Source organism: Ursus arctos, unplaced genomic scaffold (assembly GCF_023065955.2).
Source record: "Ursus arctos isolate Adak ecotype North America unplaced genomic scaffold, UrsArc2.0 scaffold_34, whole genome shotgun sequence".
Lineage (NCBI taxonomy): Eukaryota > Metazoa > Chordata > Mammalia > Carnivora > Ursidae > Ursus > Ursus arctos.
This window is the reverse complement of record NW_026623030.1, coordinates 31098351-31124185: the sequence shown is the minus strand read 5'-3', so window position 1 is coordinate 31124185 and position 25835 is coordinate 31098351. Positions and strand designations below refer to the sequence as shown.

General features: G+C 44.9%; 1 protein-coding gene across 9 annotated transcripts; it reads right to left on the bottom strand.

Annotated features, from left to right (window-relative positions):
* Positions 1-701: 701 nt before the first annotated feature.
* On the bottom strand, positions 702-25745 carry LOC123000100 (zinc finger protein 26). Of its 9 annotated transcripts, none has more exons than XM_026514598.4 (7): positions 25568-25745; positions 21957-22093; positions 18145-18386; positions 17590-17642; positions 7316-7442; positions 6957-7052; positions 702-2697 (listed from the first exon to the last, which is right to left on the bottom strand). In XM_026514598.4, the coding sequence occupies exons 3-7, from the start codon at positions 18233-18235 to the stop codon at positions 1346-1348; spliced, it is 1719 nt and encodes a 572-aa protein (XP_026370383.2). In that variant the 5' UTR covers positions 18236-18386; positions 21957-22093; positions 25568-25745; the 3' UTR covers positions 702-1345. The 9 variants fall into 9 exon arrangements, with proteins under 9 accessions (XP_026370383.2, XP_026370385.2, XP_026370386.2 ...); XM_026514600.4 differs by having other exon boundaries at positions 702-2694; positions 25568-25733; XM_026514601.4 differs by having other exon boundaries at positions 7316-7424; positions 25568-25733.
* Positions 25746-25835: the final 90 nt, after the last annotated feature.

The following is a 25835-nucleotide window of genomic DNA, read 5'->3' as shown; positions in this document are numbered from 1 at the left end:
TCGGTGTTCCCAGGATCTTATCATCAGGGCCACAAGACTGTTGACCTGTACAAGCAGTAACCCTTCACACTCTGAGCTGAAGTTTCCATCTGATCTGTGACGCATACACCACTCACCAGCAACAATTTATCGATTGAAGCCCTTCAGTAATGTGAGATGGAAATTCACTCTCCTTAACTGTAGCGGGGAAAAAAAACAAAAGTTTTTATTGGAGAGAGGCGGAAGCACACAGGCCAGAAAACCAGGTTCAAAGAGCGACAGCACCCGACTTACTCTGGGAAACCACTACAGCAGGAACAAATTGATGGTCCTCCATTCTGGGGCAAGAGTGAGTGAGTCCCACGTGTCCCTTCTGGTTCACATGAGGCTGAGTCAGACTCGGGCTCCAGGAACGAGGCCACCCTGACCTGGCAATGGGCATAACGCTCGCCTGCAGCTCATGGAACAGGTGCCCCGAGAGACAGCAGCCGGGGATGCACGCGCCAGAGAGGCGCTCCCCCAAAGAAAACGAGGGTGCTGTCGCCTGTCAGTGCAGAACAGACTGAACGGCTAAAACACAACCTCCCTGTGCTCTTCCCAGCAGCCCTGCGGTAACTGCCAGACCCACCTTCACCGACTAGTAAACTCATTTGGGGAACGGCATCTTCCCATTTATTTAAAAGCCACATTATTTCAGTTGCTAAGAAACAAAGAGACAAAACTGATATTTATATTTAATATGGAGAATATTAGGGGATGTTACTCCACAAACTACCAAATATATGTATGACAAGTTACATTAAAAAATAAAATACCAAAATTTTAAAAACTGCTATTCAGTGTTACTCAGGAAAATCACACTAAATATCCCTTAACCTTCAGAATCTGTTCCTTGATGTTTTCCTGACCATTGCTTTATTTACATATTAAAATAAAAAACAACTTCATACTCCACCATTAAAAGTTCCACCATTGAAAACTGAGGTTTTCTTCACTCTAAAACACAGCTCCGAGTCTGGACTGTGACTCTCCACACGGACACACTTCCTGTGGGAAAATGCTTCCCTGGTTATTAGACTTGGGAAGTTTTAAATATGAATTCTCTGAATTTCATCTTTATCACGATGCTACCGCACTTCATAGTTACTGCTCCTCATTCCTTCCGTTCTCATCTACCGAGACTCGGAGGCCTTATTTCTGAGAGCTTTTGCCCATTCATTCCAAACACAACGGTCTGTGTATGACTTAGCTGACAGGGGTGTATGTTTAGGCCTTGCCGCTTCTGCATCCCATCTCCATTATCATGTGAAGTCTCCTGAGGATCGACGTCTGTGAGGCAGTTCCTACCATCTACTTCATTCTAACCTCACTTGTGAGTTTTTCGATGTATTCGAAGCCCTGAGTTCCAACAGAAGGATTTCCCACATTCAGAGCATTTCCACGGCTTCTCCCCTGTGTGAACTCTCTGATGCTCGCTGAGGGACGACTTCTGAGTGAAGGCCTTCCCACATTCACCACACTTAAAAGGTTTTTCTCCTGAGTGAGTTTTCTGGTGTATCTGGAGCGATGCCTTCCTGGGATAGGCTTTCTCACATTCGCTGCATTCATAGGGTTTCTCTGTCGAGTGAGTCCTCTGGTGTATGATGAGCTGGGATTTCCCACAAAAGGCTCTCTCGCAGAAACTACATTCATAGGGTCTCTCTCCTGTGTGCGTTCTCCGGTGTATAACAAGGTAGGATTTGCTGCTGAAAGCCTTCCCACACTCACTGCACCCGTAGGGCTTCTCGCCTGCGTGTGCTCTCAGGTGCGCGGTGAGCTGTTCCTTCCTCCCGAAGGCTTTCCCACATTCGCTGCACTGATACGGATTATTTCCCGTGTGGATTCCCTGGTGAACAACAAGCTGTGTCTTCATACTGAAGGCCTTCCCACAATCGCCACACTGATAGGGTTTCTCCCCTGTGTGCATTCTGATGTGAACCAGGAGGTAGGACTTGCTTCTAAAGGCTTTCCCACATTCGCTGCATTTATGGGGTTTCACTCCTGTGTGAGTCCTCTGGTGCACGACGAAGGGGGACTTCAAACTGAAGGCTTTCCCACACTCCCCACATTCGTAAGGTTTCACGCCCGTGTGGCTTCTCTGGTGTAAAAGCAGCTGTGACTTCCAGCTGTAGGCTTTCCCACATTCACTGCAGCCATAAGGTTTCCCCCCTGTGTGAATTTCCTGATGGACGATGAGCTGTGACCTGAAGGAGAACACCTTCCCACACTCACCACAGGAGTAGGGCTTTTCTCCCGTGTGGACCCTCTGATGAGCATTAAGGTTTGACTTGGCACTGAACGCCCTTTCACATTTGGTGCATTCGTAAGGCCTCTCTCCCGTATGAATTCTGAGATGGACAATCAGCTGTGATTTACAACGAAAGGCTTTCCCACATTCATTACACACACAGTTTTTTTCTGCACTATGAGCTCTCTGATGCTTAAGAAAATAGGATTCTTCATATTCGTGGAATTTATCAGGATTTTTTCTCAGACAGCTTTTGGCTGAACCTGAGTTTTGTGTCAGACTTTTTCCATGTGTGTTGTACTTATGGATTCTTCGTCTTGAAGGAACATGGCTTCTGCTTATATGACGTCTTCCAAATGCACCACAAGCATAACTTCTCTCAACATTTTCAAACTCATCTTGATTTTTCTGGTACCATTCTTTCCAACCTTCTAGAAAAAAATAAATACATATACATATATATATTTCTTAATCATCAATGTAGCTGAGGTGGAATGAGAGAGCTATAAAACTGCCATGTAATGGGTGTTTTTTTCTTAATAACAGGCCTCAGACACTGCTTCAAAAGCAATACTGGCCAAGCCCACATGTGCCGTGTATCTGAGCTTTGGAGCATGAGGAACTGTGTCAAACCAAATCCCATTATGGAAATGGATGGCAAATTAGCAGTGATCAAAAACGGTTTTTACAACAGAAGCTTAGGGCCACATGGGAGCTCAGTGAGTTGAGCATCCAACTCTTGGTTTCAGCTCAGGTCATGATCTCAGGGTGAGATCGAGCCCCACGGTGGGCTTGTGCTCAGCAGGGAGCCTGCTGGAGATTCTCTCTCCCCCCACTGCCCCCCACCCCTGCTCACACACGTTCTCTTTTTCCCTCAAAAAAAAAAGAAAAAGAACAAGAGAACAAGAGGCTTAAAAAGCGTAGCCCACACTTAGGAGCCAACACCACTTACGCTCCCTCTGCATGTTACTGTCACGGGGCTTACTCAAAAAGTGAATGCAGAGGATACAGAGCAACCAGGGTATAACATTCCAAAGGATACGACGAGACATAAAGTAAGACTGAGTTAGCCACAGGAAAGTTAGGAGCAGGAACATTCCAAACAGGCGGAAAAGCACATACAAAGTTCTTGAGAAGGGAACACCTGTTTGGCACAGTTGAGAAACAGAAAAAATGGGATGCCTCATTGGCTCAGTGGGTGGAGCCTGTGACTCTTATTGTCAGGGTCCTGAATTTGAGCCCCATGTTGGGTGTGAAGCCTACAAGTTTAAAGGTAAGAAAAGAGGAGAGAATCATGACTTGAGCCAAAGGCAGATGCTTCACCGACTAAGCCACCCGGGCGCACCTCGTGTTGTGCTTTTAAAAGATGTTTGGCTGTTATGTAGAAAACGAATAGGAGAAGGGCTGAGAGAGAAATGAGAACGCCCTTGTAGTAGTGCGGGAAGAGCCACAGAGGTTTGGACTAAACTCTGGAGCTGAGCAAATGTGGAATGCATCTGGAGAGAATCAAGAAAATCTACCAAAGGACTGGGTGAAAGAGAAGGTGAGGAAGGGGAGGCTTTAAGTACTCCAGATTTTAGGCTTGAGAAACAGGAAGTGCTGCTCTCTGAGAGGGAAAATGTTTGGAGGAAAAATGGAGGACTTCGTGTGGATCTGACCACACCTGAAATCTCAGCTAAATACCCAAACGGAGTGGAGACAGAAAGTAGGCAAACAAATTGAAGTTCAGTGCTCAGGGAAAAGCAAGACTCAACAACATGTAAAAGGTCTTAAACGCCATGAAGGAAGAGACTTTCCAGGGACGGTGAGCAGGTGACACGCGTGCTCGGACAGTGACGAGGCCCAACAGGAACACGAGGCTGAGTGAGAGGCCCACAGGGCACTCGTCAGGGGCACAGCCTCGATGTGTCACTACAGCTGTCCTGTGGGGTCATCGGGGTTCTCCTGCCTCCTCAGGATCTCCTGATAAACCCTCTCTCCCCACTCATGCGGCAACAGTTCGCATTACGGTTTGTGCCTCCAAGTAGGGCTACTGAACTCAAGGACAGGGGTGAAAATACCAAGACCAGCAGCCAGAAGACTTCTCAGGCTTGAATATACGTTCAGAAAACTTTTGGTTGCTGGTACTGGCTTCACAGAATTAGTCAGAAAAAAAAGAAGACTGACTAGAAGCTTGTTGAGTGGTTTTTTTGTTTTGTTTTTTTAAGATTTTATTTATTTACTTATTTGAGAGAGAGAGACAGAGATAGTGAGAGAGAGCGTGAGTGGGCAAGCAGAGGGAGAAGCAGACTCCCAATGAGCAGGCAGCCAGGTGCAGAGCTCGATCCCAGGACCCCGAGATCATGACCAGAGCCGAAGGGAGACGCTTCAGTGACTGAGCCACTCAAGGCTCCCCACTTGTTAGGTTCTGAAGGAAACCTAAGCCTGGTCTGGTAACAGCCTGTGATTCTTTAGCCCCAAATACAACCGTATCTGCACCAACAGACAGGACCATTCTCACCAAGCCTCATCTCATCTGCGGCCATGCAGGACAAAAAGAAAAGACTGGAGTGAACAGGGAAGGTATGCCAGTGCTAGGGCAAGAAGTCTTCTTTGATTTTTCTTCTTCAAGAGGAAAGTGTGTGACAGACCAGTGATGACTGCTATCCCCATCCACCCCTCTGCAAAGAAGAGCTTCCATCATAGCTTCCGGATCCTTCCCCACCACTCCATGTGTCTAGAATAGTCCATTGATCTTTTAACCCCATGTCGGTTCAGATTGTGAGGCCACAGCCACACCTGTCTGAAGGTACCACACCCATCTCAAGAAATCCTGGACTCGCAACCGGCCTTGGGTCCAGGATGAGAAGCCGTGCTGCCTCCCTTGGGGCAGGGGTGATCACATTCCATGTTAACATGAGCATTTTTGAAGCCGTACAGGTGGAGAGAGGGCAGGTGTGAGGCACACCCAAAGGTAGGACTCACAGTGTTCACTGCACAGCCACACGAACTTCCCTCCTTCCGAGCACCAGCCCTGACTGGTGAGGACAGGGTCCATGTGGTCCCCCAGCGAGCCCTCCCTGCCCCCATATCACAGCTAGCTCAGGCGCTGGCAAGTCAGTTGTAAGAAAACATGCCGTAGGCTTCTGAGGAAGAGTCTGGGGACTGGTGAAGGGGATTCTGGGGAAAGAAACAGGACTTATCCAGTGACTCCCGCTGTGTCTGCGTGTGATGCCTGGCATGGAGGAACCTACCAGGACAAAGGAAAAGTAAAGCATAGCATCTCAGGGTGAGAAAAGGGAAGCAGATGGATCGCTGACATCACCAAGCTGCTTGTTTTTTGTTTTTTTAGTTAGTTAGTTACCTGTGTATGTATGTATCTATCTAATCTATCATGACGGGAGAGAGAGAATCTCAAGCAGACCTCACACTGAGCACAAGCCCGATGCAGGGCTCAATCCCAGGACCCTGAGGTCATGACCTAAGCCGAAATCACGACTGAGCCACCCAGGCACCCCTGACATCACTAAGCTTCTGAATTAAGCCACTGTGGAGCTGCTGTCCTATGACAGACAACTGTCATTTGACACTATAAATTCCTTACTCTTTACTGCGGTTGAATCAGGGATGTCAGATACTTGTTTGTTTGCTCAGACTAGTGATAGGATTCTTATGAAAACAAATCCAGCAAGAATAGCTAAGGAGAAGACCAGAATTCTCAAATATGGCTAAGAATTTGAGCTACCCGTGCCTGAGAGAACACTGATCTAGTCTGGGTGACAACTGAGGGGACAGGAGCTACGAAGACAGAGCAGAGGCAAAAACAGAAGCAGTACTAAGACTGGCAGCGGAGGTGAGCCTGGGGAGCCCAGCATATGGTACCACAAATGCAACAGCAGCAGGAAGAAACGTGCAGAGGCCAAAGATGAAGAGTTCCTTCCCATTTCTGCTACTGAGAATGAAAAGTGAGGAAGCCCAGGGCTCTTTACAAGCATTTAACATGTGGGATGAGAGCACAGAAGAAAAGAGGGTGAGGATGTCCATGGGAAGTTACAACACGGGAGAGAGAACGCTTAAGCCCAAGAGCCTCTCAGCTGTTACAATACTGGAGAGAGAACAGCCGGATTTGGGAAACACACCCCTCTAGATGACTCCGAAGAGAAGCATAAAGAGGAGCCAGGAAATGTAAGGTGATAAAATCACTTTGTGACACAGGTGAGACTGGGCTAGGTTTCAGAATCCTTCAGGAAAGGAACAGCTATCATTTCAAAGTGAGAGAATCGGAAGTGATGTGATCTCCGAAAAAGGTGTTGTCGAGCAAAGGACGGGAAAGACCGAGGGATTCATCCGTGGAGGTGAGACAGAAAGCCAACATAAGGGCAGCAGAGGGCAGGAGTCACACGACGGGAGGAGACGAACTCTCTGGAGGCGGGGCGGCTGATGCAGTCCATGACCATGAGAAGGAAGGGAACTAGCCCAGAAAGCAACATCTGAGCAGAGTGCAGATAAGAAGGGCATGCCCGCCCCTCGGACCCAAGAGAGGAAAGCCCAAACGTGGGCAGAGCGATGGTCCTTTCCTTTCCCAAGGAGCTAGCTCGTGGGCTCCTCCCGAGTCGCCCCAATGGTTGAAGGGCTTCAAAGGAGAGCTTCCACACAACGTTGTCTGAGGTTCACGCCCACACCCCCATCTTCCTGGTTCCCGCTCACCCACCTGGATAGCTCTGACGGGAAACTTTGGCATTTATTATCCATGGCTCCTCTCCTTGCTCCAACTTGAAGATTAAATCAGGTTTGGTACCATGATACCCTGTTGGTGGAAAATCATAAAGGATGTGGGCCAAGCTGCTAGGGACTAAGGGATCCAGAACTACAAAATGAAACTGCTCACTTGCACTTGGGGGAAAGACTACCATGAGGACACGAGGGCCAAACAGGGACTATGAGCCTTTGACCTCTGAAGTTCAAGCCCATAACCATGAAGTACTTTGGAGACCTCAGGGTAGAGCAGCCAAGAAAAAGGATGGCAACTTATAATTCACAGTCTGAGATCAACAGAGAAGCTGCACTTACCCACAGACACCAGGTGGCTATAGTTCTCCAGTATCACATCCCTGTACAGGTACTTCTGCGTTGAGTCCAGTAACTGCCACTCTTCCCAGGTGAACTCCATAGATATATCCTTGAATGACAATAAGCCCTGGAATAATATACATCCCATTCAATTGGATACCATTACATTAGGTGATGTGGAACAGAGAAATGTTCCTCCACAGACTGCCTCCTGTGCCCAGGTCAGCAGACTTTCAAAATAAAACAAAACAAAAACCGGGGCACCTGGGTGGCTCCATCGGTGAAGCGTCTGCCTTCGGCTCAGGTCATGATCAGGGTCCTGGGATCGAGCCCCTTGTCAGGCTCCCTGCTCAGCGGGGAGTCTGCTTCTCCCTCTCCCTCTGCCCCTTCCCCTGCTCTTTCTCTCACTCACTTGCTCTCAAATGAATAAACAAAAAAATCTTAAAAAAAAAAACAAAAACAAAAAGCTTTTGAGCTTCCATGTGCCAGATACTGTTTTTGGTCCTTAAAATTTCAGGACGAACACAACTTCAGCCCTCAAGAACCTTCCAGCCTTGGGGCGCCTGGGTGGCTCAGCTGGTTGAGCATCTGCCTTTGGCTCAGGTCGTGATCTCGGTGTCCTGGGATCGAGCCCCTTGTCGGGCTTCCTGTTTGGTGGGGAGTCTGCTTCTCCCTCTCCCTCTGCTACTCCCCCCTGCTCCTGCTCTCTTGCTTGCACTCTCTCTCAGATAAAAAAATAAAATAAAGTAAGAAGAAGCTTTCAGGGGCGCCTGGGTGGCTCAGTCGTTGAGCGTCTGCCTTCGGCTCAGGGCGTGATCCCGGCGTTATGGGATCGAGCCCCACATCAGACTCCTCCGCTATGAGCCTGCTTCTTCCTCTCCCACTCCCCCAGCTTGTGTCCCCTCTCTCGCTGGCTGTCTCTCTGTCAAATAAATAGATAAAATCTTTAACAAAAAAAAAAAGCAGCAGCAGCTTTCAGTCATGCAGAGGGAAACAAGCATCTATACATGGAGATGCAACAGCTGTTGCAAGTCTTTGATAAAAAACTTATCCAGGATATATTTTGCCCAGAGGTGGAGAGAACAATTCTAAACACATGGAAGGTGTGACCCTCCGAACTATCTGTCATCTTGATAGCTGCTCAACCCATCTTGAGTCTTAGAGTGAGAGCCTGGCACCATGAAAAAAAAAAAAAAAAGGCCAAATAAGTAAATTCCTAGCCTTCTTTCAAGAAAATAAGGGGCCCATTGCTGAGGTCAACCAGGGTTCACCCAGTGCTGCAGAGCTGCGGATGACGGAGAGCTGCTGTGGGTGGCTGTGCAGTGGCAGTCCCTACCAGGCAGCTGTGAGGCAGCTTTGTCTGTTCCACCTGTAAGTGTGGTTCTTGACATCTCTGTGAACTACCCAGAATGCTTATAATAAGTTCCTTTCGTGGGACCAAAAAAACTAGTAACAAGTTATAGGTCCTCACGGGATCATTCAACAAGCATTTCTGAGGCACCGATGATGTGCCAGGATTGTTCTAGGTGCTGGGGGTTCAGCCATGGACGTGGTCCCTGGACTTAGTGTGTCTCCATTCTTGCAGGGGGAGGTGACAGTAAACATATAACCACCCAACAAGCAGGTGGTGACGGTGCTCTACCAAGATCAAGCAGGGTAAGGGGAGAGAGTCCAGGGAGGCAGGCCCAGGCAGATGGAGTGGTCAGGAAGCTCTCTGGAAAGGGACTTTTTGGGCAGAAACCCAAGCGATGTAAGAATGACACCAAGATTTGTGCAGAAGAGCCTTCCAGGAGGCATGAAAACAAAGGTGCAGGCCTTCAGTGCTCACGGGGTATGGGAAGGACTTGAGATATCATTCCAAGTGAGGAGAGGCCATCTGAAGGCCTCAAGCAAGAGTGGCATGCTCTGACGACCACCCAAGATTACTCTGACTGCTGTGGAGAAGGGAGGGTCCTGGATCTGGGGGCGATGAAGGTGGTGGGAACACTGGAGTAATACGCAGTGGCTGGATTCTGGGCATCAAGTGAAGTCAGAGCAGACGACATCCTGACAGGAGATGACCAGCACACGGAGACGGGTGCTGGGGAAGACAGCAAGGATCCTGGCCAAGTGAACTGAAGACGCTGCCCTCTGAGAAGGTGAGGGTGTCTGAGGGATGAGAAATGAGGGGAACGAGGGGGTGAAGAAGTAGCTGGACAGAATTCCCTGAAGGGGGCCACGAAAGGAGGGAGGGAAGGGAGCCCACAGTCAGGAGGACTGACCTGTGTTCAGGGATTTCAGTAAACCAGGAATCTGGTATCTGTTCCCCTCCGGGAATTTCTGAAGACAGAGGCTTCTGGAACACTCTGTAAAGGCTGCTGAGAAATGATGTTCAAGGATTCCCGGAATTGATCACCCTTGACAGACTCCAAACCCAACAGCACTGCCTGCAGGAAGGGAGACCCAGGAGGGAAGACGCAGTGAATGCAATTCTGGGGGAGTCTGCAGAGGTAAGTGAGAGAATTGCTCACAACATGGAAATACAGGGTAAGGCCCTGTCTCAGGCTCCAAGCAACCACCTGGTGCTGGGCACCAACCATCTGACAACAGGAGCTTCTCTGGACTAAGCACTGGTCTTCCCAACCCAGGAGGAGCCTCCACAGGAGTGGGGCAAGAACAGGAGGTGGAATTAAGAGCATGAACTGGACTGTCCAACGCCTGAAAGTGACCAGAGAAGATGAGACTGGAACATCATGAGCACTCGCTAAGCAACCCCTGGAGCCAAGGAAAGGGAGGGCGGAGAGGCACATCTGAGGTTGTGATGGAGAAGGATGAGGCTGTGACTTCCTGCATTCAGATCTAGCCCAGGCCACCTGCCAAACCAGCGACTTCACAGCGGAGAAACCCAAGCAAGGCACACCAGTGCGACAGTGTAAAAGCTTAAGGCAGACGCCACGAGAGTGAACACAGACCAAAGGGGCCGAGTACGTAAACAGGACAGAAGAGGACAGTGGGAGCAAACCGGGAGGCTTATTTTATTTTAAGCTTTTTACTGTATTTTTTTTTAAAAGATTTTATTTTTATTTAATCGACAGAAATAGAGATAGCCAGCGAGAGAGGGAACACAAGCAGGGGGAGTGGGGGAGGAAGAAGCAGGCTCATAGCGGAGGAGCCTGATGTGGGGCTCGATCCCACAACACTGGGATCACGCCCTGAGCCGAAGGCAGACGCCCAACTGCTGTGCCACCCAGGCGCCCCTGTATTTTGAGCTTATTAAGAATAAAAATAAAATACAGAGAAACTATTAAAAAAGTTTTTATTCGTCAAAAATGGTCAAGAAATGAAGGAATTAAAAATAGAAGACTACTATGACCACGACAGAATCCATAACTCCAACATAAAGATTTTTAAATACATGAGATTATTATACAGAGGCATCTCTACTGTATGCTGCGAAAAATCAGCTCTATGCAAAGTCACACAGCAAACCCGCGGGGAGTTCAGGGCGAACGGGGCGGGGCACACCTTTGTCGGCAACACGGCAAAAGAACACCAGGAACCTATCAAAAACAGCAGCAGTTTTACACATTTAATGTTTAAGAAATACATAAAATGACACTACATCACTTTACCTTGGAAAAGACCTAGTGTTTGGACGTCAGAGGGGCTGCAGCTGGTCATAAAGTGGTGGCAAGAGGGCTGTGTGAAGTCAAAAGGCTCACACCACTCCCTACAAATCAACTGTGTTGAATTCACGTTTTCAAAGCAAACATGGTAGTGGAACTAACTGAGTTAACCAATTTGTTCCAATTAATTTGAAAACTCAGAAGAAATAAAAATTTTTTAAGAAAGTAAAAAGAATCCAAGTTGGCCCAGAAGGAAGTAAAAAAAGCAAGACTGACTAATCCATGATCACAAAACAAACAGAAGTAATAATCGAAGGTACACCCTCTGCTCCAGGGAGGCCATGCGCCCACACTACCCTTAAAAGTAAGTTCTGTCGACATCTCAGGAGCATGTCTCACAGGATGTTGAGCCTGGAAACCACAGGATGCTGGTACAGTACATGGCACAGACGTGCACAACCCCACAGACAAAACCAGGCAAGTATAGCACAAACCATAGTCTCAACTCACTTATTGTTAACTCTGATCAAAGTACCTGTATAAAAATACTAGTAAAGTACGAGTCCTGTACACACATACAGAGCAAACTATGACAAGGAAATTTATCCAAAAAATTAAAGGGCAGTCCAGAACTAACAAAATACCCATACAAAGAAACCCTATCAGTGAAATAAGTCACAACAGCAAATTAGCAGAGAACAGCCAACCAATCATCTTAATAGATGAAACAAAGTAATGTGGTAAAATTCAACACTTTTAAAAATCAGAGCTCTTCCCAGGTGAGTTAAATGCTGGCCGTTTCCTTCACTGGGGGCATCTGTCCAGCCTGAGAAGAGGCAGGGGTGCCTCTGATGCCCCACGGACAGCAGGCTTTCCCTGTGGCGCATCAGCTGAGTGCTGGTGAGCACAGGAGTCGGGCTGGAATGGCAGACTGATTCTCCCACAGTCTCAAGGCACTGACGACACAAAGAACCACAGAGGGGAGCATGCAATCCCCCTCCCACCCTACCACCAAGACCACGGGTGCATGTACCCTAACTGAAGTGGCACCCCACTCCCAAACCACTTCCACGCCTCTTTGATGACGTCACCAGCCATCTCCCTGTCTGCACAGCAGAGGAAAGGGGAAACACTCTGCTAAAAGGTAACACTGAACTTCGGTCTCTGTGGTTGTCCCTTATACCAACGTAGGCATAAAACAGAAAAGTTTGAGATGTGAAGAGGCAAGAAAACAAGACTGATAAATCAAAGGAAAGAGCACACAACAGAGACTCGCAGATGATCCAGACGTTAGCAGACCTCAGAAATAACCGTTAGAGTGTACACTATTACAAATGTTAAGAAATACAGAAAAAACATATGCAATAGATTAAAAGGAAATTGGGAATTTATTTTTAAAAAACCCAAGGAGACATTCAGAAATAGAGTGGATGTCACGTTAACTAAGCATCAGTAGAAGAGCTGAGTACAGGATGGATCCATCCTACGGGAAAACGCTCCATGCAGAACCCCTGGAACTCACATACCGCAGACGGGGACACAGAGCGGTTTCAGCACTTCTGGCAAGTGTCCGGTCGTGTTCACTAGTTAAATACACACACCCCCATCACTCCTAGGTATGTGCCAGGTGCTTGTCCCCTGAGAGGGATGTGTGTCACTGAGACTTTTGTGCTGGTCCCACGCGGGTGGAGCTGCTGGAATCTACACGGGTAGAGGCCAAGGATGCCGCTCCACACCCTACAACATACAGGAAAGTCCTTCACAGTGAAGAGTAACTCAGCCCAAGATGTCAGTAGTGCCGAGGCTGAGAAATCCTGGTATAAGCCTAACAGAAATGAGAACCAATGTACAAAAATGTTTGTAACAGTGTTATTCAAAATAGCCAATAACTGGACGCAGCCCGAATGCTGCTGATGACCACGTTGTGACAACACATGAATTCGGCAGATAAATTATGAAACAGTCATACCAACAGAGTACCCTACAACTTGGATGTTAGTCACGAACTATGCTGACTGAGAGAAGCCAGATACTTTACTGCACAATTCCAATTACACTAAGCTAAAAACAGGAAAAAAGGGCAAAATTAATGGTGTTGTAACAGGAATAAAAAAATACAAATAAAGCAGTGACAGCTGGGTTGGGGGGGCGGCAGTGGAGATAGGGAGAACAACGGAAACTGCTAGGGCGCTGGAATTCTTGATTTTGATTTGTCTTCAGTGTATGCTGTAATTTTGTGATTTTTAAGAATATTTGGTCATTCAGATGTCCAAAACATACTTCCCATATGTATATGGTCTTCATCCTGGGCTCCTGGCTCAGAACTCCTAAAACCCTTGGAATTTCCTCTGATAAGCATGATCAAGGCATCTTTTGTTATGTTAATGAGGCAAGTTCTGGAAAGTCCCTAAGTAACCTACCAAAGGGCTGCTGGTTTCCAGAAGAGTGTCCCCCATCCCTGGGTAGACAGTGACAGAATGAAGCTGAATTCTCAGACACCTGCTGGTGTCCAAGAACTGCGTGATGCTGTGTGTAGGGGAACTGCACCCCCACCCCTCTCGCTGGAATTGGATTCAGGAACCTGAAAGAATATAAATATTCCACTTAAGGTTTATGCATTTTACTATAATTTAGAACTCAATTAAATTTTTAGCAAGGCAAAAGAAGCCACAAGTGGATATATATGTATAAAAACATCACAGATACAACTACAAATATATTTTCTGCATGCGGGAAAAAAGAGAAATAATGTTATACAGAGTGAAACCCATTTATGTAATAACCCAGACAAATAAACCAAACATTTTAAGGATATAAACGGCTGTAGACAAACGTATGTAGAAAGATCTAGAAGAATATACACCAAATTGATCATCTCTGAGGAGAGAAAAGGGATTAGGACAGGAGAGTAATTGTAAAACTGAACTGTGTTCTAAGAGAATGTTGAAAAGTACCAAATATGTCACCAAAAATGAGCAAGATAGGAATACCCATACATGTGCAGAGTTGTTCACGGTTTCAAAGTCTGTAATAGTGACAAGCTCAACAACCTAAATTTCCACCAATAAGAGACTAGCTAAGTAAGAATACGGTACATTCATCCTATAGAGACATTTTTCAAACTGTAGAATAATTATACACAGTGTGATGCAACTCATATAAAAGCAAAACTTTTCAAATGTTGAATTAAGCACACCTAAAATTCCACCTCATCACCTATAAAATTCATAAGTAATTTTAATCAGTTATTTAAAGAAGTTTAAATATATTTGTGTCTCAAAAGAATACAAAAGCGGAGAGGCCTGAGAACAGGAAGTACGAAGCCCTAGTGGTTACCAGCTGTGGGTACGAGGAGGTGACGCCACAGACTTAAATCCCCATCAGTAGAGAAACAGCTCAATAAAATGTGGCCCACACGCACTGCAGGATAATAAAATGGAGCTATTATAAAAGGAAACGCCCTTCTATACGTACTGCCCAGAATTCTAAAATAAATGGAAAGGAAATGGCAAACTGCACAGTTTATAGAAGAGAAGAAAACATAAAACCTTGTTTCCTGTAGAAAGGGTCTGGGTGGAAACCCCCCAAGCTAATGACTACCTCTTTTTTAAACGTTTGGGGTTTTTTGCTTTAAGTAGGCTCCACGCCAACATGGGGCCTGACTCCTGACCCGAGATAGGCGCCTGCTACTGACTACCTCTTGACATTAGAGGAAGGAAATGCTGACCAAAGGGCTTTGGCTGTGTTACTTACAATCCCATTTTCTAAAAGGATGCAATTAAAATTTGTTTTATATTAAAGAGGAAAAGCAATAAAGCCATTTCCATACTAAAATGCAAAACCAACACCAGCGTACACGATCACACACGTAAAACGTGTGTGAGAGAAAAACAATGGGAAGGGTACATAACAAACGGGAGGACAGTCTTTCCTGGGGAGCAGAACAGGAGGGTGAAGCACTCTTTTACACGGGAATATTTGTGTCAATAAAAATAAGAGGGAAAGGAGAGAAAGGAGGAGAAAGAGGTGAAGGAAAAGGAGGGAGGGAGGGAGGGAGGGCTGGGGCGAAAAGACGAGGTGTGTAGGCAAGAGCTGGCCTACAGAGGTAAAGTGATGTGGGCTGGGACAATAAAGAGGAAGGGAGGAAAATCAGAGTGTGCACAAAGCGATTATGGCAACATGTTGACAATTCTGGGTGAAGGGTTTTTTATACAACACTGTACAGGAGTTTTTTATACTATTCTTGTGATTTCTCTAGAGTTTCAAAACTCTTTCAAGATGAAATAAAATTAAAAACTCCTAGGGCTTTCCAGCATGACCCTTCCCTTCACTTAAAGGGCCCTACCAACCTGGTCCTGGCTGACACACCCATCCCTCTCCACTCCAGCCTTTCTTTCCACTAGAGGCAGCTGCCGCTTGCTTGGAATACAAACCTAGAAATAAAAGTCTGGAATGCTTCCTCCCCCACTACCCCCACCACCCCATGACCATCAAATTGTCACTCAGATGCTATGTAAATGTTGTCTCAAGAAGGGTGCCAATCTAAAGTAGCCACTCAGATGCTCCCTTTCATGTGCATAACACTCTCATCTTTTTTTGTCTGTGTATCATGCTCCTCTGTATGTTCGACCATCTCCTATACCCTGCATGGGGTCATGGACCCTGTCAATCTTGTTCATCCCACCATGCCCTAGAAAAATTACCTGGTGTAATAATCAATAAACATTTGTTAAATTAAAATGTGCACTCAAAAACAAGGAAATACTGTTCACATCAAAATGTAAGACGCACGGGGCATCTGGGTGGCTCAGTCAGTTAAGCATCCGTCTTCAGCTCAGGTCACAATCCCAGGGTCCTGGGATCGAGTCCCGTATCGGGCTCCCTCCTCAGTGAGGAGCCTGCTTCTCCCTCTCCCTGTCTGCTGCTCACCCTGCTTGCTCTCTATCAAATAAAATCTTAAAAAAAAAAAAAAAAAAAAAAGTAAGAGGCATTAAGAGCACAAACTCTGAAGATAACTGCCTTGTTTGAATCCTAGCTCTGCAATGCTGGTTTTCTAGGGTCCCTTACTAGTTTGGGACCATAGACAGGCTTCCCAGCTTCCTCACCTGTAAAGTGGGGACATACCTGCCTCATTGGGTCATGAGACTTTAACAACTTCATACACATGGAGTACCTAGCTAAGAATGGTACCGACTAATACTATACAATAGTTTTAAAGTCTTCATTTAGTCTTCTTTGTTTACTTACTTATTCTTCATAAGGTACGATTCTGTTTGCTCACTTTATCTTTCTTTTTTGCTATTGTAAATACAATGTTTTCTCTCACTGTATTTTCCGTATGGTTTTGTTTAAGCATAAAAATATCCTGGGGCACCTGGCCAGCTGAGTTGGCCACTCTTGATCTCAGGGTTCTAAGTTCGAGCCCCACATTGGGTGTAGAGATTACTTAAAAGAATTAAATAATAAAAAGATCCTTAATTTTAAAGTTAATTGTATGACTCATGCCACTCGGTAAACTGCCTTATTCCTGGCACCCACACTCTTCTTGTCACACTTGAAGCATCATACCACCTAAAAAGGGTCCCTACCGTCACTAATCATCTCTTTACATTCCACTGTCCACAACCTTATGCAATCCAGTCTGCAACACCACCATTACCTCTCAGGAAGTGACCATTCCAACACTCTCTCCAGTACAGAAAAATTGCTTAAGACTTATAAACAGGTGGGGCGCCAGGGTGGCTCAGTCGGTTAAGTGTCTGCCTTGGGCTCAGGTCATGATCTCAGAGTCCTGGGATCAAGCCCGGACTGGGGCTCCCTGCTCAGCCAGGAGTCTACTTCTCCCTCTTCCTCTCCCTCTGCCCCTGCTAGTGCGTGTGTGCTCACTCGCTCTCTCTCAAGTAAATAAAACCTTAAAAAAAAAAAAAAAAAAAAAAGGACTTATAAATAACCAAGTCCGAGAGATACTGTTTGTCTCATGAAATACTTCTCTGAGGTATTTCATATCACGGCTTTCAGGAAGTTCTCTTTTCTCAAATTTGCAGGGAAACAGCCACTCTCCAAACTTACACCTCTCTTGCACCCCAAGCCTTGTGCACCGCTGTCCTTCCTTGTCTTTGCCACAAATCCTCCACTTTTCAGGGCTCTACTCCATCACACCCTGAGCTTCCACCAGCATAAGCACCTTTAATCTGGATATTTCCAATTGAGAACTCCCACTTGAGCTGCAGACTCAACTGCAGGCACCACACAGTCAACACCTACAGAGCTACACTCTTCTTCTGGATGCCTCTTCTAACAGTGCTCCCGAGTGCTCCCGAGCATCACCACCCTGTGCAATCACTCGCTGACCTCATCAACCGCTCGCACAGTCCCGCGGGTCCACCGGCCCTCCCCTGCTCCAACACTGCTCCTTCCTGCTTCCTTAACAAGGACCCTCGTACCCTCAGAGTTCAGGGTCCGCAGCTGGCAATAAAGTGCAACTTCCGAAGGAGAGGGCACTGGACACAAAATGCCAGAAAACAAGGGACGTTTCTGGAGATCAGAGACAGGGGGAGAAAGCAAGGGGAGGGAACACGCGAGTTCGGGCCCTGGGTGTGACGGTAAAAAGATGAATGTGTCCGTCCTCAGTGCCGAGTCAGCTTTTAAAACGAGAGAGTCCCTACTTACCCAACACGAAGCTGTCCGGAACCTGCCGGCCATCCCGCGCTGTTTCGTGCAGGCTGCGGAGCAGAGAACCGAACCGTGAGGGTCTCCCTGCTGGCCTCATCCGCGCCCACCCACGAGGGACCCCCACGCCCCACAGAGGGTGGATCCGGGGCTGAGTCCCTCGCAGGGACACGGCCTCCGGGCCTGGGCACAAGAGGTCGGAGCCATGAGTTTGCACCGCGGCTCTGACACGGGAGACCCCGAGACCAGGCTGGCTCCGACCACGCCCCAGACCTACCGAGGGGGCTCAGCCGGCCAAGCTGCTGGTCTGCACAGGACGCTCCGGCCGGGGGCTAACCGTGCGCCTCCGCCGGGTCCGGAGCCACGGAAACTCAGAACTCCCCGGGCCCGCTCCGGTCCACAAACGCCGAGGCGGAAACAGCCCTGGAGGCGCGTACCCCACTACAGCCGCGGGAGCGGCGCAACGGAAGTACGTCATGCGCCGATGAACCGGACGGGACGGCGCCGGAAGAAAACTACATCTCCCAGAATCCTCCGCAGAGGGACCCTGCTTACTGGCCGGGCTTCTAGCAGGCGGCGGATCTGCCGAGAGGGGCGGAGCCTCACGGGACCGGCCGCGCTCTAGCCTCAGTGTGATGGCCAACATGCTGAGGCCTGAGGTCAAACAAGGCAGGGTTCCGATCCACAGGCATAGAAGAGAAGGACACTTTGTAAGGTCGCAGGCTGCAGGTCACAGGGTCACACAACAGTCTTGAACAGCAGTGCGCAAACCAACAGAGCACTGCGTACAGGAGAAACTGCGGTGGACGGAAGAAGCAGGTCATGAGCAAACTGCAGGTCCAAAATAGATCGAACAATTCTCTCCTTACAATGCAATAAAACTATAGCATAATTTTAAAAGTCTTTTCTGCCTAAACAAAATTTTTTTTTAAAAAGCTTTCTATTCAACGAATGTTTTAATGAAATAGGGAAGTAAAGACAAAAGTGTAGACAACACTCTATAAGCATTTGTGGGAGAAACAAAGCAGCGACAGCAGAAAATCTCACAATCTTGAGTAATTATAACAAAAAAGCACTAAAAAAAGGAGCAAATTAAAGTCTCAAAAACCTAGTGGAAAACCAACAAAGCCAAAAGAAAGTAAATGGTATATTAAAGATAAAAGGAAACAACCAGACAAAATTAGCCAGAACTGAAGAGACACAAAATAATTGACATCTAGAGAACACTGTTAAAGAGAAAACCACAGGCCCAAAACGGGGGCCCTTAGGTGAAGGGCCCAAGTCTGTAAACCCAGACGTAATACCTAACCTAACATTAGCAGTCTCAACTTCCCTTAACGGGTCAGCACCAATACGGTCACCTGTCACAGGACCCTTTTCATCGCCCAAAGGAAGAGGGAGTAATCTACCTACTAAAACGCCTTTGTCCCCAGATGAGGGTGACCTCACCTAAAATAATTCTTTTTTCTATTTATAACTTCTTTGTCCTGCTTTTTAAAACTTTTCCTTTTCCTGTAGCCCTTTGGATCTCCTCTCTACCTGCTAGAGGGGACGCTGCCAGATTCACGAATTGAATAATAAAGTCGATTAGGTCTTTAAAATTTACTTGGTTTAATTTTTATTTAACAATACTATCTAAAGACTGTTAAGTATGCATAATTTATATGTGCACATGGCACATTCTCCAGGATAGGTCCTATATTGGACCACAAAATTAGTCCCAGTAGATTTACAAGGACTGAAATCATACAAAGTATGTTTTCTGACAACAGTGGAATTAAATTAGAAAAAAAAGAAAAGGAAAGAAATCAACCCCAGGAAAAATGCAGGAAGTCCCCAGATTAAGTTAAGTAACCCCTAACTCAAAAAAATCCAAAGAAAATTAGAAAATCCTTTGAATTAAAATGAAAATGCAACATATCAAAAGAAGTCTAGATAGAAATCCAAATCCTGAGCTCTTTTCTTTATTCCACTTACCGCTAACTTAATCTTCCCTTTCTAGCTGAAGCCAGAGCTACTCAGTTATAGTCTCATATAACTCCCAAGCAGATATTTTTAGCAAATTGCAAAAATATATTCTATGTCTACTACTCTGATTGAACCAACTTTCTTAGACGATCCTCCCATCCGGATTGCCATCTTATGTCATTTAAATAAATGTAAATGCATCGTCCCTAATCCTATAGTCTTCCCAGACCTTTCCATATTAGGGACTTTAGTCTCTTGCTAACCCAAGTCTCCTTATTCATAATTATGAATGAATATATTATGGTGAAAAGCTTCTACTGGCCTAAAATGATGCAGAACTATTTTTAAGGAGGAGGGAAGAACTATTTTAGGGTCTAGGGTTGGAATTGGGCATAAAAGAATGGAAGGACAGCCTGGAAAAGTCCATGAGAGAAATAGACACCTATAAGAATGACTGATGACAGGATACAGACAAGTGGAGACCAGTGAGGACATTTCGGTATGTAAGATATGATAGAACTCAACACAAAGATAACATTCTGAAGGGCACCTGGCAGCCTCAGTTGGTAGAGCATTCGACGCTTGATCCTGGGGTCATGAGTTTGAGCTGGGTGTAGGGTTTACTTATAAAAAAAAAAAAAAAAAAAAAAAAAAAATTCTGTTCATAGAAGATTTGGGACAGTTTTGGGAGATCCACATGCATTAAAGAAAGTAGAGTTGCAACAATTGATAAATACATACATGTGATTGTCTTTTTGTTTCTTGTTTTCAATGCTCTAGGTTAAGGTTTGTTTTTTTTTTCAGTATTGGCATGGGAATTGATGCTGGAAACACCATATGTAATTAATTCATTAAGTTTGTATTAAAACTCTTGACTGCAGATGCCAGAAATATTGCTCAAAGTCGCTTAAACTAACAGAGGAAATGCATTTTGTAACAGAGGTCAAGCTTCAGGAATGGCTGGATCCAGGGCTTCAATCACCTACAGACTACTGTCTCCCTTTCTCTATTCTTCCAGTGGGCCTCATTTTCACTCATTTTCCTCATGAAGTAACAGAGGAAAATAACGCGTACTTTCGTAATGGTTCTGGCAAATATGTAGGGATTGACTCTCATAAGGTCAGACGCCCATACCTGAACAGAGTCACAATGACTGATTGTCCAGGCCTTGGTCCACTGTATAAAACCAACAGTTCATTGTCCTAAGCTTCACTGAAACCACACGGACTAAACACAGAAGGGTTGTTTCCTTAAAAAATAGAGATAAATTATCAAGAGAAAGGGAATGGATTTAGAGAAGGCAAAAATAAAATTTTTCAGGTGTAGTTCTAGAATTACTGACTCCCCTGGTAATCCTGTTAATTGGGAAAGTCACAGCATGAGGAAGCACTGTAACATTTCCATGCTCAGGTGATGTTCCAAGTCTCCAAAATTAATGTTTGTCTATTCTAATGAATTTTGATCTCATATTTATGAACTGTGGTGTGATTTGTAATTTGAACCATGTAAATTATCCCTATGGCCTTTATGCCATATATTATTCTTCGTTTCCTGTTTGTCCTTTTTTTTTTCCTACTTAAAAGTGTTCGTATTTATTTTTGTTCCCATGTTTGGAAACAGGCTGTCATTAGATATTAGATTGGTTGGTTAATTTATATGGAATATGCCTAGAAAAATTATCTTTTCATTTTTGGAACTGTATTTTTCATAATAGTTTCCTTTCTGTCTTAGCTTCCCTGATCTTCCTTCCTCTTTCTGTGTTCTTATAGAATACTATATAAGCCTAGGACTTTAATAGTAAGGTACATAACAAAGGATGAGACAAATCTATTTTTCTAACAGATTTATAAGGTAGCTAGAACAATAAGTATACACATGCAGTAGGTTGAGTTTTGCAGGAAACAGACTTTATAAGCAGCTGCTGGATTAGGACCTGCTCTCAGGATTGACCACTGTGAGGGAATGAGACAAGCAGGACTGGACAGAAGAAAAAGTTGAACAGTGATGCTTTTATAACAGAGGCCTCAGCTTGGCTGTTCAGAGATGAACAAAATTGAGGTAAAGGAGTGGGGACTTTGTACCCTTACATTGACCAGTTTTAGGGTATGGGCTGAATCCAAGGAGGCGAATTTTGGGAGAGGCAGCTCCCTTCGGCTGAGGGCAATTTCTTGAGAGGGACTCATTTATGGCCCCTTAAAAGCACCACAACGGGCGTCTGGAGAGACAAGTGCCTCTGTCCTGAAGGAGACGGTATGCCACAGCACCCACTACAACACCAAAGGCAGGAAAACCATCTAGATGAGACTGCTGAAAAGGTTTAAAGATTTTGCAGAGAAATCAGCATATTGTTATAAAGCCAGATTTTAAGCAGAACTAGGCAAAACCATTATAAGACATACCCTGGGTGGCTCAGTTGGTTGGGTATCTGCCTTCAGCTCAGGTCATGATCCCGGAGTCCTGAGGTTGAGTCCCCATGGGGCTCCTTGCTCAGCGGGGAGCCTGCCTCCCCCTCTGCTCTTCACCCTGCTTCTGCTCCCTTTCAAATAAATAAATAAATAAATGAATGAATAAATAAATAAATAAATAAAATCTTAAAAAAAAAAACAACAGACATACCCTGGGTAGCATCACTGCCTATAATTAATATATACCAACTGTATATACTTATACAATGTGTTGAGAAGTAGTATTTATACCAGTAATGATTTCCAGAGTTCAACCAGGTACGTAGAGTTAGAGTGACCTAAATCTTTTTTTAGCTAGAAAAAATTTCTCTTTATATTTCATTCTGAAAAGTTGAGCTTGAAATTTCACATAGACTATATAAATAGTCCTATGTTGTATTTCTCTTTTACAAGTCACAACTTAGACCATTGAGGTTTGAATTTTTGACCTACAATTAAATAGCTTTGTGGCACTGGTTTAAATAAAAGTACTCATTAAATGTTATCTATTATTACATTTGTTGTTATTCTTGTCATTATGAAGTATGTATGGTTGCAGGGAAGCCCCTGGAGGTTTTGGGTTAGCAGCATTGATATAAATCAATATTTAAAAAGGATAAATGTGGGGCGCCTGGGTGGCTCAGTCGGTTAAGCAGACGACTCTTGGTTTTGGCTCAGGTCATGATCTCAGAGCCCTGCATCAGGCTCCACGCTCAGCGGGGATTCTGCTTGAGCCTCTCTCTCTCCCTCTCCCTCTGCCCCTCCCCACCGTGCTCTCTCATTCTCTCTCTCAAAAATAAATTAATTAATTAATTAAAATATTTAAAAAAGTTAAGTGTTAAGACAGATACAGAGTGTTTTGGAGGATGCAAGGACTACAGACTGGTGGTAGAGAGCTCACCACTTCTTACATGATTCCAGATATACAGTGAAGGCTATGATTCCAAACTGCCTACTCCAATTCCTTAACCTCACAGTGTTTTCCTGTATTATTGCCCTTTATCTCATCCAGTAGTTTTCAAAGTTTAAGGTTCAGTGAAATCACTTAACCAGGTTTTTAAGACATGTGTTCTTTATCAGAGGATGAGACTTAGATATTTTATTTATTTATTTATTTTATTTATTTATATTTATTTTTAATAAATCTGCTAGGTAAACATGATGCTTGCCAAAGTGTGAGAATCACTGATTTACCCCTTTCTCTAATATCCTTTCTCACTTTCCTAGACAAAAATCTTCTAATTTTCAGTGTTATTGTCCAATTTTTAGATTACAAATCCATAATTGAGATCTGTCTGTGCCAGTCACGCCTCAGTGACATCACTGAAAGTTTAATGATCATACTTTTAGTATAGAACTTTCCTCCCTTCCAGGAGTGTCTGGGTGGTGCAGTCGGTCGAGCGTCCAACTCTTGGTTTCAGCTCAGGTCATGATCTCAGGGTTGTGGGATCGAGCCCCACATTGGGCTCCATGCTGAGTTAGAAATCAGTTTGGGATTCCCTCTCCCTCTGCAGCTTCACCCTGTGCTCTCTTGCTTGCTCTAAAAATAAATAAGTCTAAAAAAAAAAAAGAAAGGAAGGAAGAAAGAAAGAAAGAAATTTCCTTTCATCCAAAGTTGTAAATCAAAGTAGTTTTTTGTTCTTTCATGTTTCACACTTGGAGTCTAGAATATTTATGAAGATTACTCATCCCAACACAAAATAATGGAAAAACTTTTAAGCCATGAGCTTGTGTTCCTGTTTCAGAGAGTATGTAAAAGCTGGAATGTAAAAACTGTATACAGAGCAGAAGGAAAATCAGAAGACATTTTTGCACCAAGCAAAAAATGCCTTCTCCTGGCCAATACAAAAAACTTAGTCTTTATCTGAGAATTCTTACTTGAGAGAAAGCTTAGGAACATTTTAAATCTGGAAAAAAAAAAAAAAAACTTTAGTGATTTCTAACCCAACATCAGAAAATTCAAGCTGGAATCAAACTCTACGAAGATAATTCCTGCATGTACAGAACAGACATTACTCAACATGAGATAACTCATGAGGCAGAAAACCTCTCTAAATGCAATGAATACTGACAGGCCTTTACTTGTCATTCACCTCTTCCTGAATGCCAGGATATTTATGCTAAATATAAAGCTTCTAACTATATGTAATGTGGGAAGATTTTTAGTTATTGCTCAAGCCATATCAAACATCAGAGAATTCATACTGAAAACTGTATGAACCTAATGAGTGTAATAGTCTTTGGATACCATTAAGACTTCATTACACATTAGAGACTTCTAGGCCAAGATCCAATTTTACCCAAAACAAACCAAGAGAACAGGTCCCATCCCCATTGTGAAGTGTGAAAAACTAGACATGGGGGTATTAACTAAACTGCCTACTTAAATGAGAAGGGCACTTGTGATGACCACTGTGCGTAAGTGACCAATCATTCAATTCTACACCTGAAACTGATGTTACGCTGTATGTAAACTAACTGGAATATGAATAAAAAATTGAAAAAAAAAATAAATTGCCTACTTAAAAAAAAAAAACTTGTCTTTTAAAAAGCACTTAGTAGTTTGATCCAATTCATTTAGGAAATCAACTAACTTATCAAGAAATTAGTACCAAAGTAAGTTGGGTGGAAAGTGACTACAAACTTAACTGTCAGTTTTATTTTTTTAAAGATTTTATTTATTTGAGAGAGAGTGAGAAAGAGCATGAGAGTGGAATGAGGGGCAGAAGGAGAAGCAGACTCCCCGCTGAGCAGGGAGCCCGATGTAGGCCTCGATCCCAGGACCCTGGGATCATGACCTGAGCCGAAGGCAGATGCTTAACCAACTGAGCCACGCAGGCGCCCGAAACTATCAGTTTTAGTCGAATCATTAGCCCGTTGCGACCAGGTGTGGACTCGTCCCAAAGACTGAGCGGCAAAGAATAACATCAAGGATAAGGAGTTACCCTGTAACTAGTGTCTCTAAGCATCTAAACTGTAACTGAGGAGGGGACGAAGTAAACAGCAAGCCGGAGGAGCTGCTGCAGAGCTGCTCTTGTCCTGTCGGTCTTGGGAAGAAGCCGGCCACTTGGCGCAGCTCTGTGCTCCTGAACGTTTCCTGAGCGTCTTCAGGGAGGCCTCCAGCTAGCGCAGTTTTCCAGTTATTCAATAATGACGCCTTGAGACCAAGATCAACAACTTGAAGATTTAATGTTGTGTGTCGATAACCACGGCATTCATAGGAAGCTAAAACGTAGGAAATGTCCGTGACATACATGACAAGCAGAGTCGTAAGTAAAACCGTAGCTACGTTGAATGCAAGCCTGCATGGCACGTCCGTTGTAGTGATTTCCCCACGAGTGGTGGTTCCTCCCCATTTTTGGATAAAAATTTATAGTAAGATTTTATATTTTATTTTTAAAAACTGGTTCATCAAGTTGTTTTTTGCTATTTTAATCCCTTAACTTCTGCTTTTATGGTCATTAATTTCCTACTCTTTCGGTAATTACACTTTCTTTCTCCCTAAATTCCTCCTTTCGTTTATTTTCGTTCCTTTCGTCAGTGCTGTTGGATGTACCAAAACTTACCAATATCATTTGTAAATGACTTTGATCTAGCATGAAAAATGGAAAGGATACAGAAGTCTCCTCCCGGCGACACATCTACATTCACTCACACATCTTGGGCAGCGAAGACTCCATCGCCCGTCCCGAAGCAGGAACCCCACGCAGCGCCGAGAGGCTTTCAGCCGGAAACCGCGGATCTGCCTTTCGAAGAGGCGCGCCGCAGAGCCCCCTGGGAGATGTAGTTCTGGGGCGAGCGGCACTCTGGGAAATGTAGTTCCGCGCGCGCTCT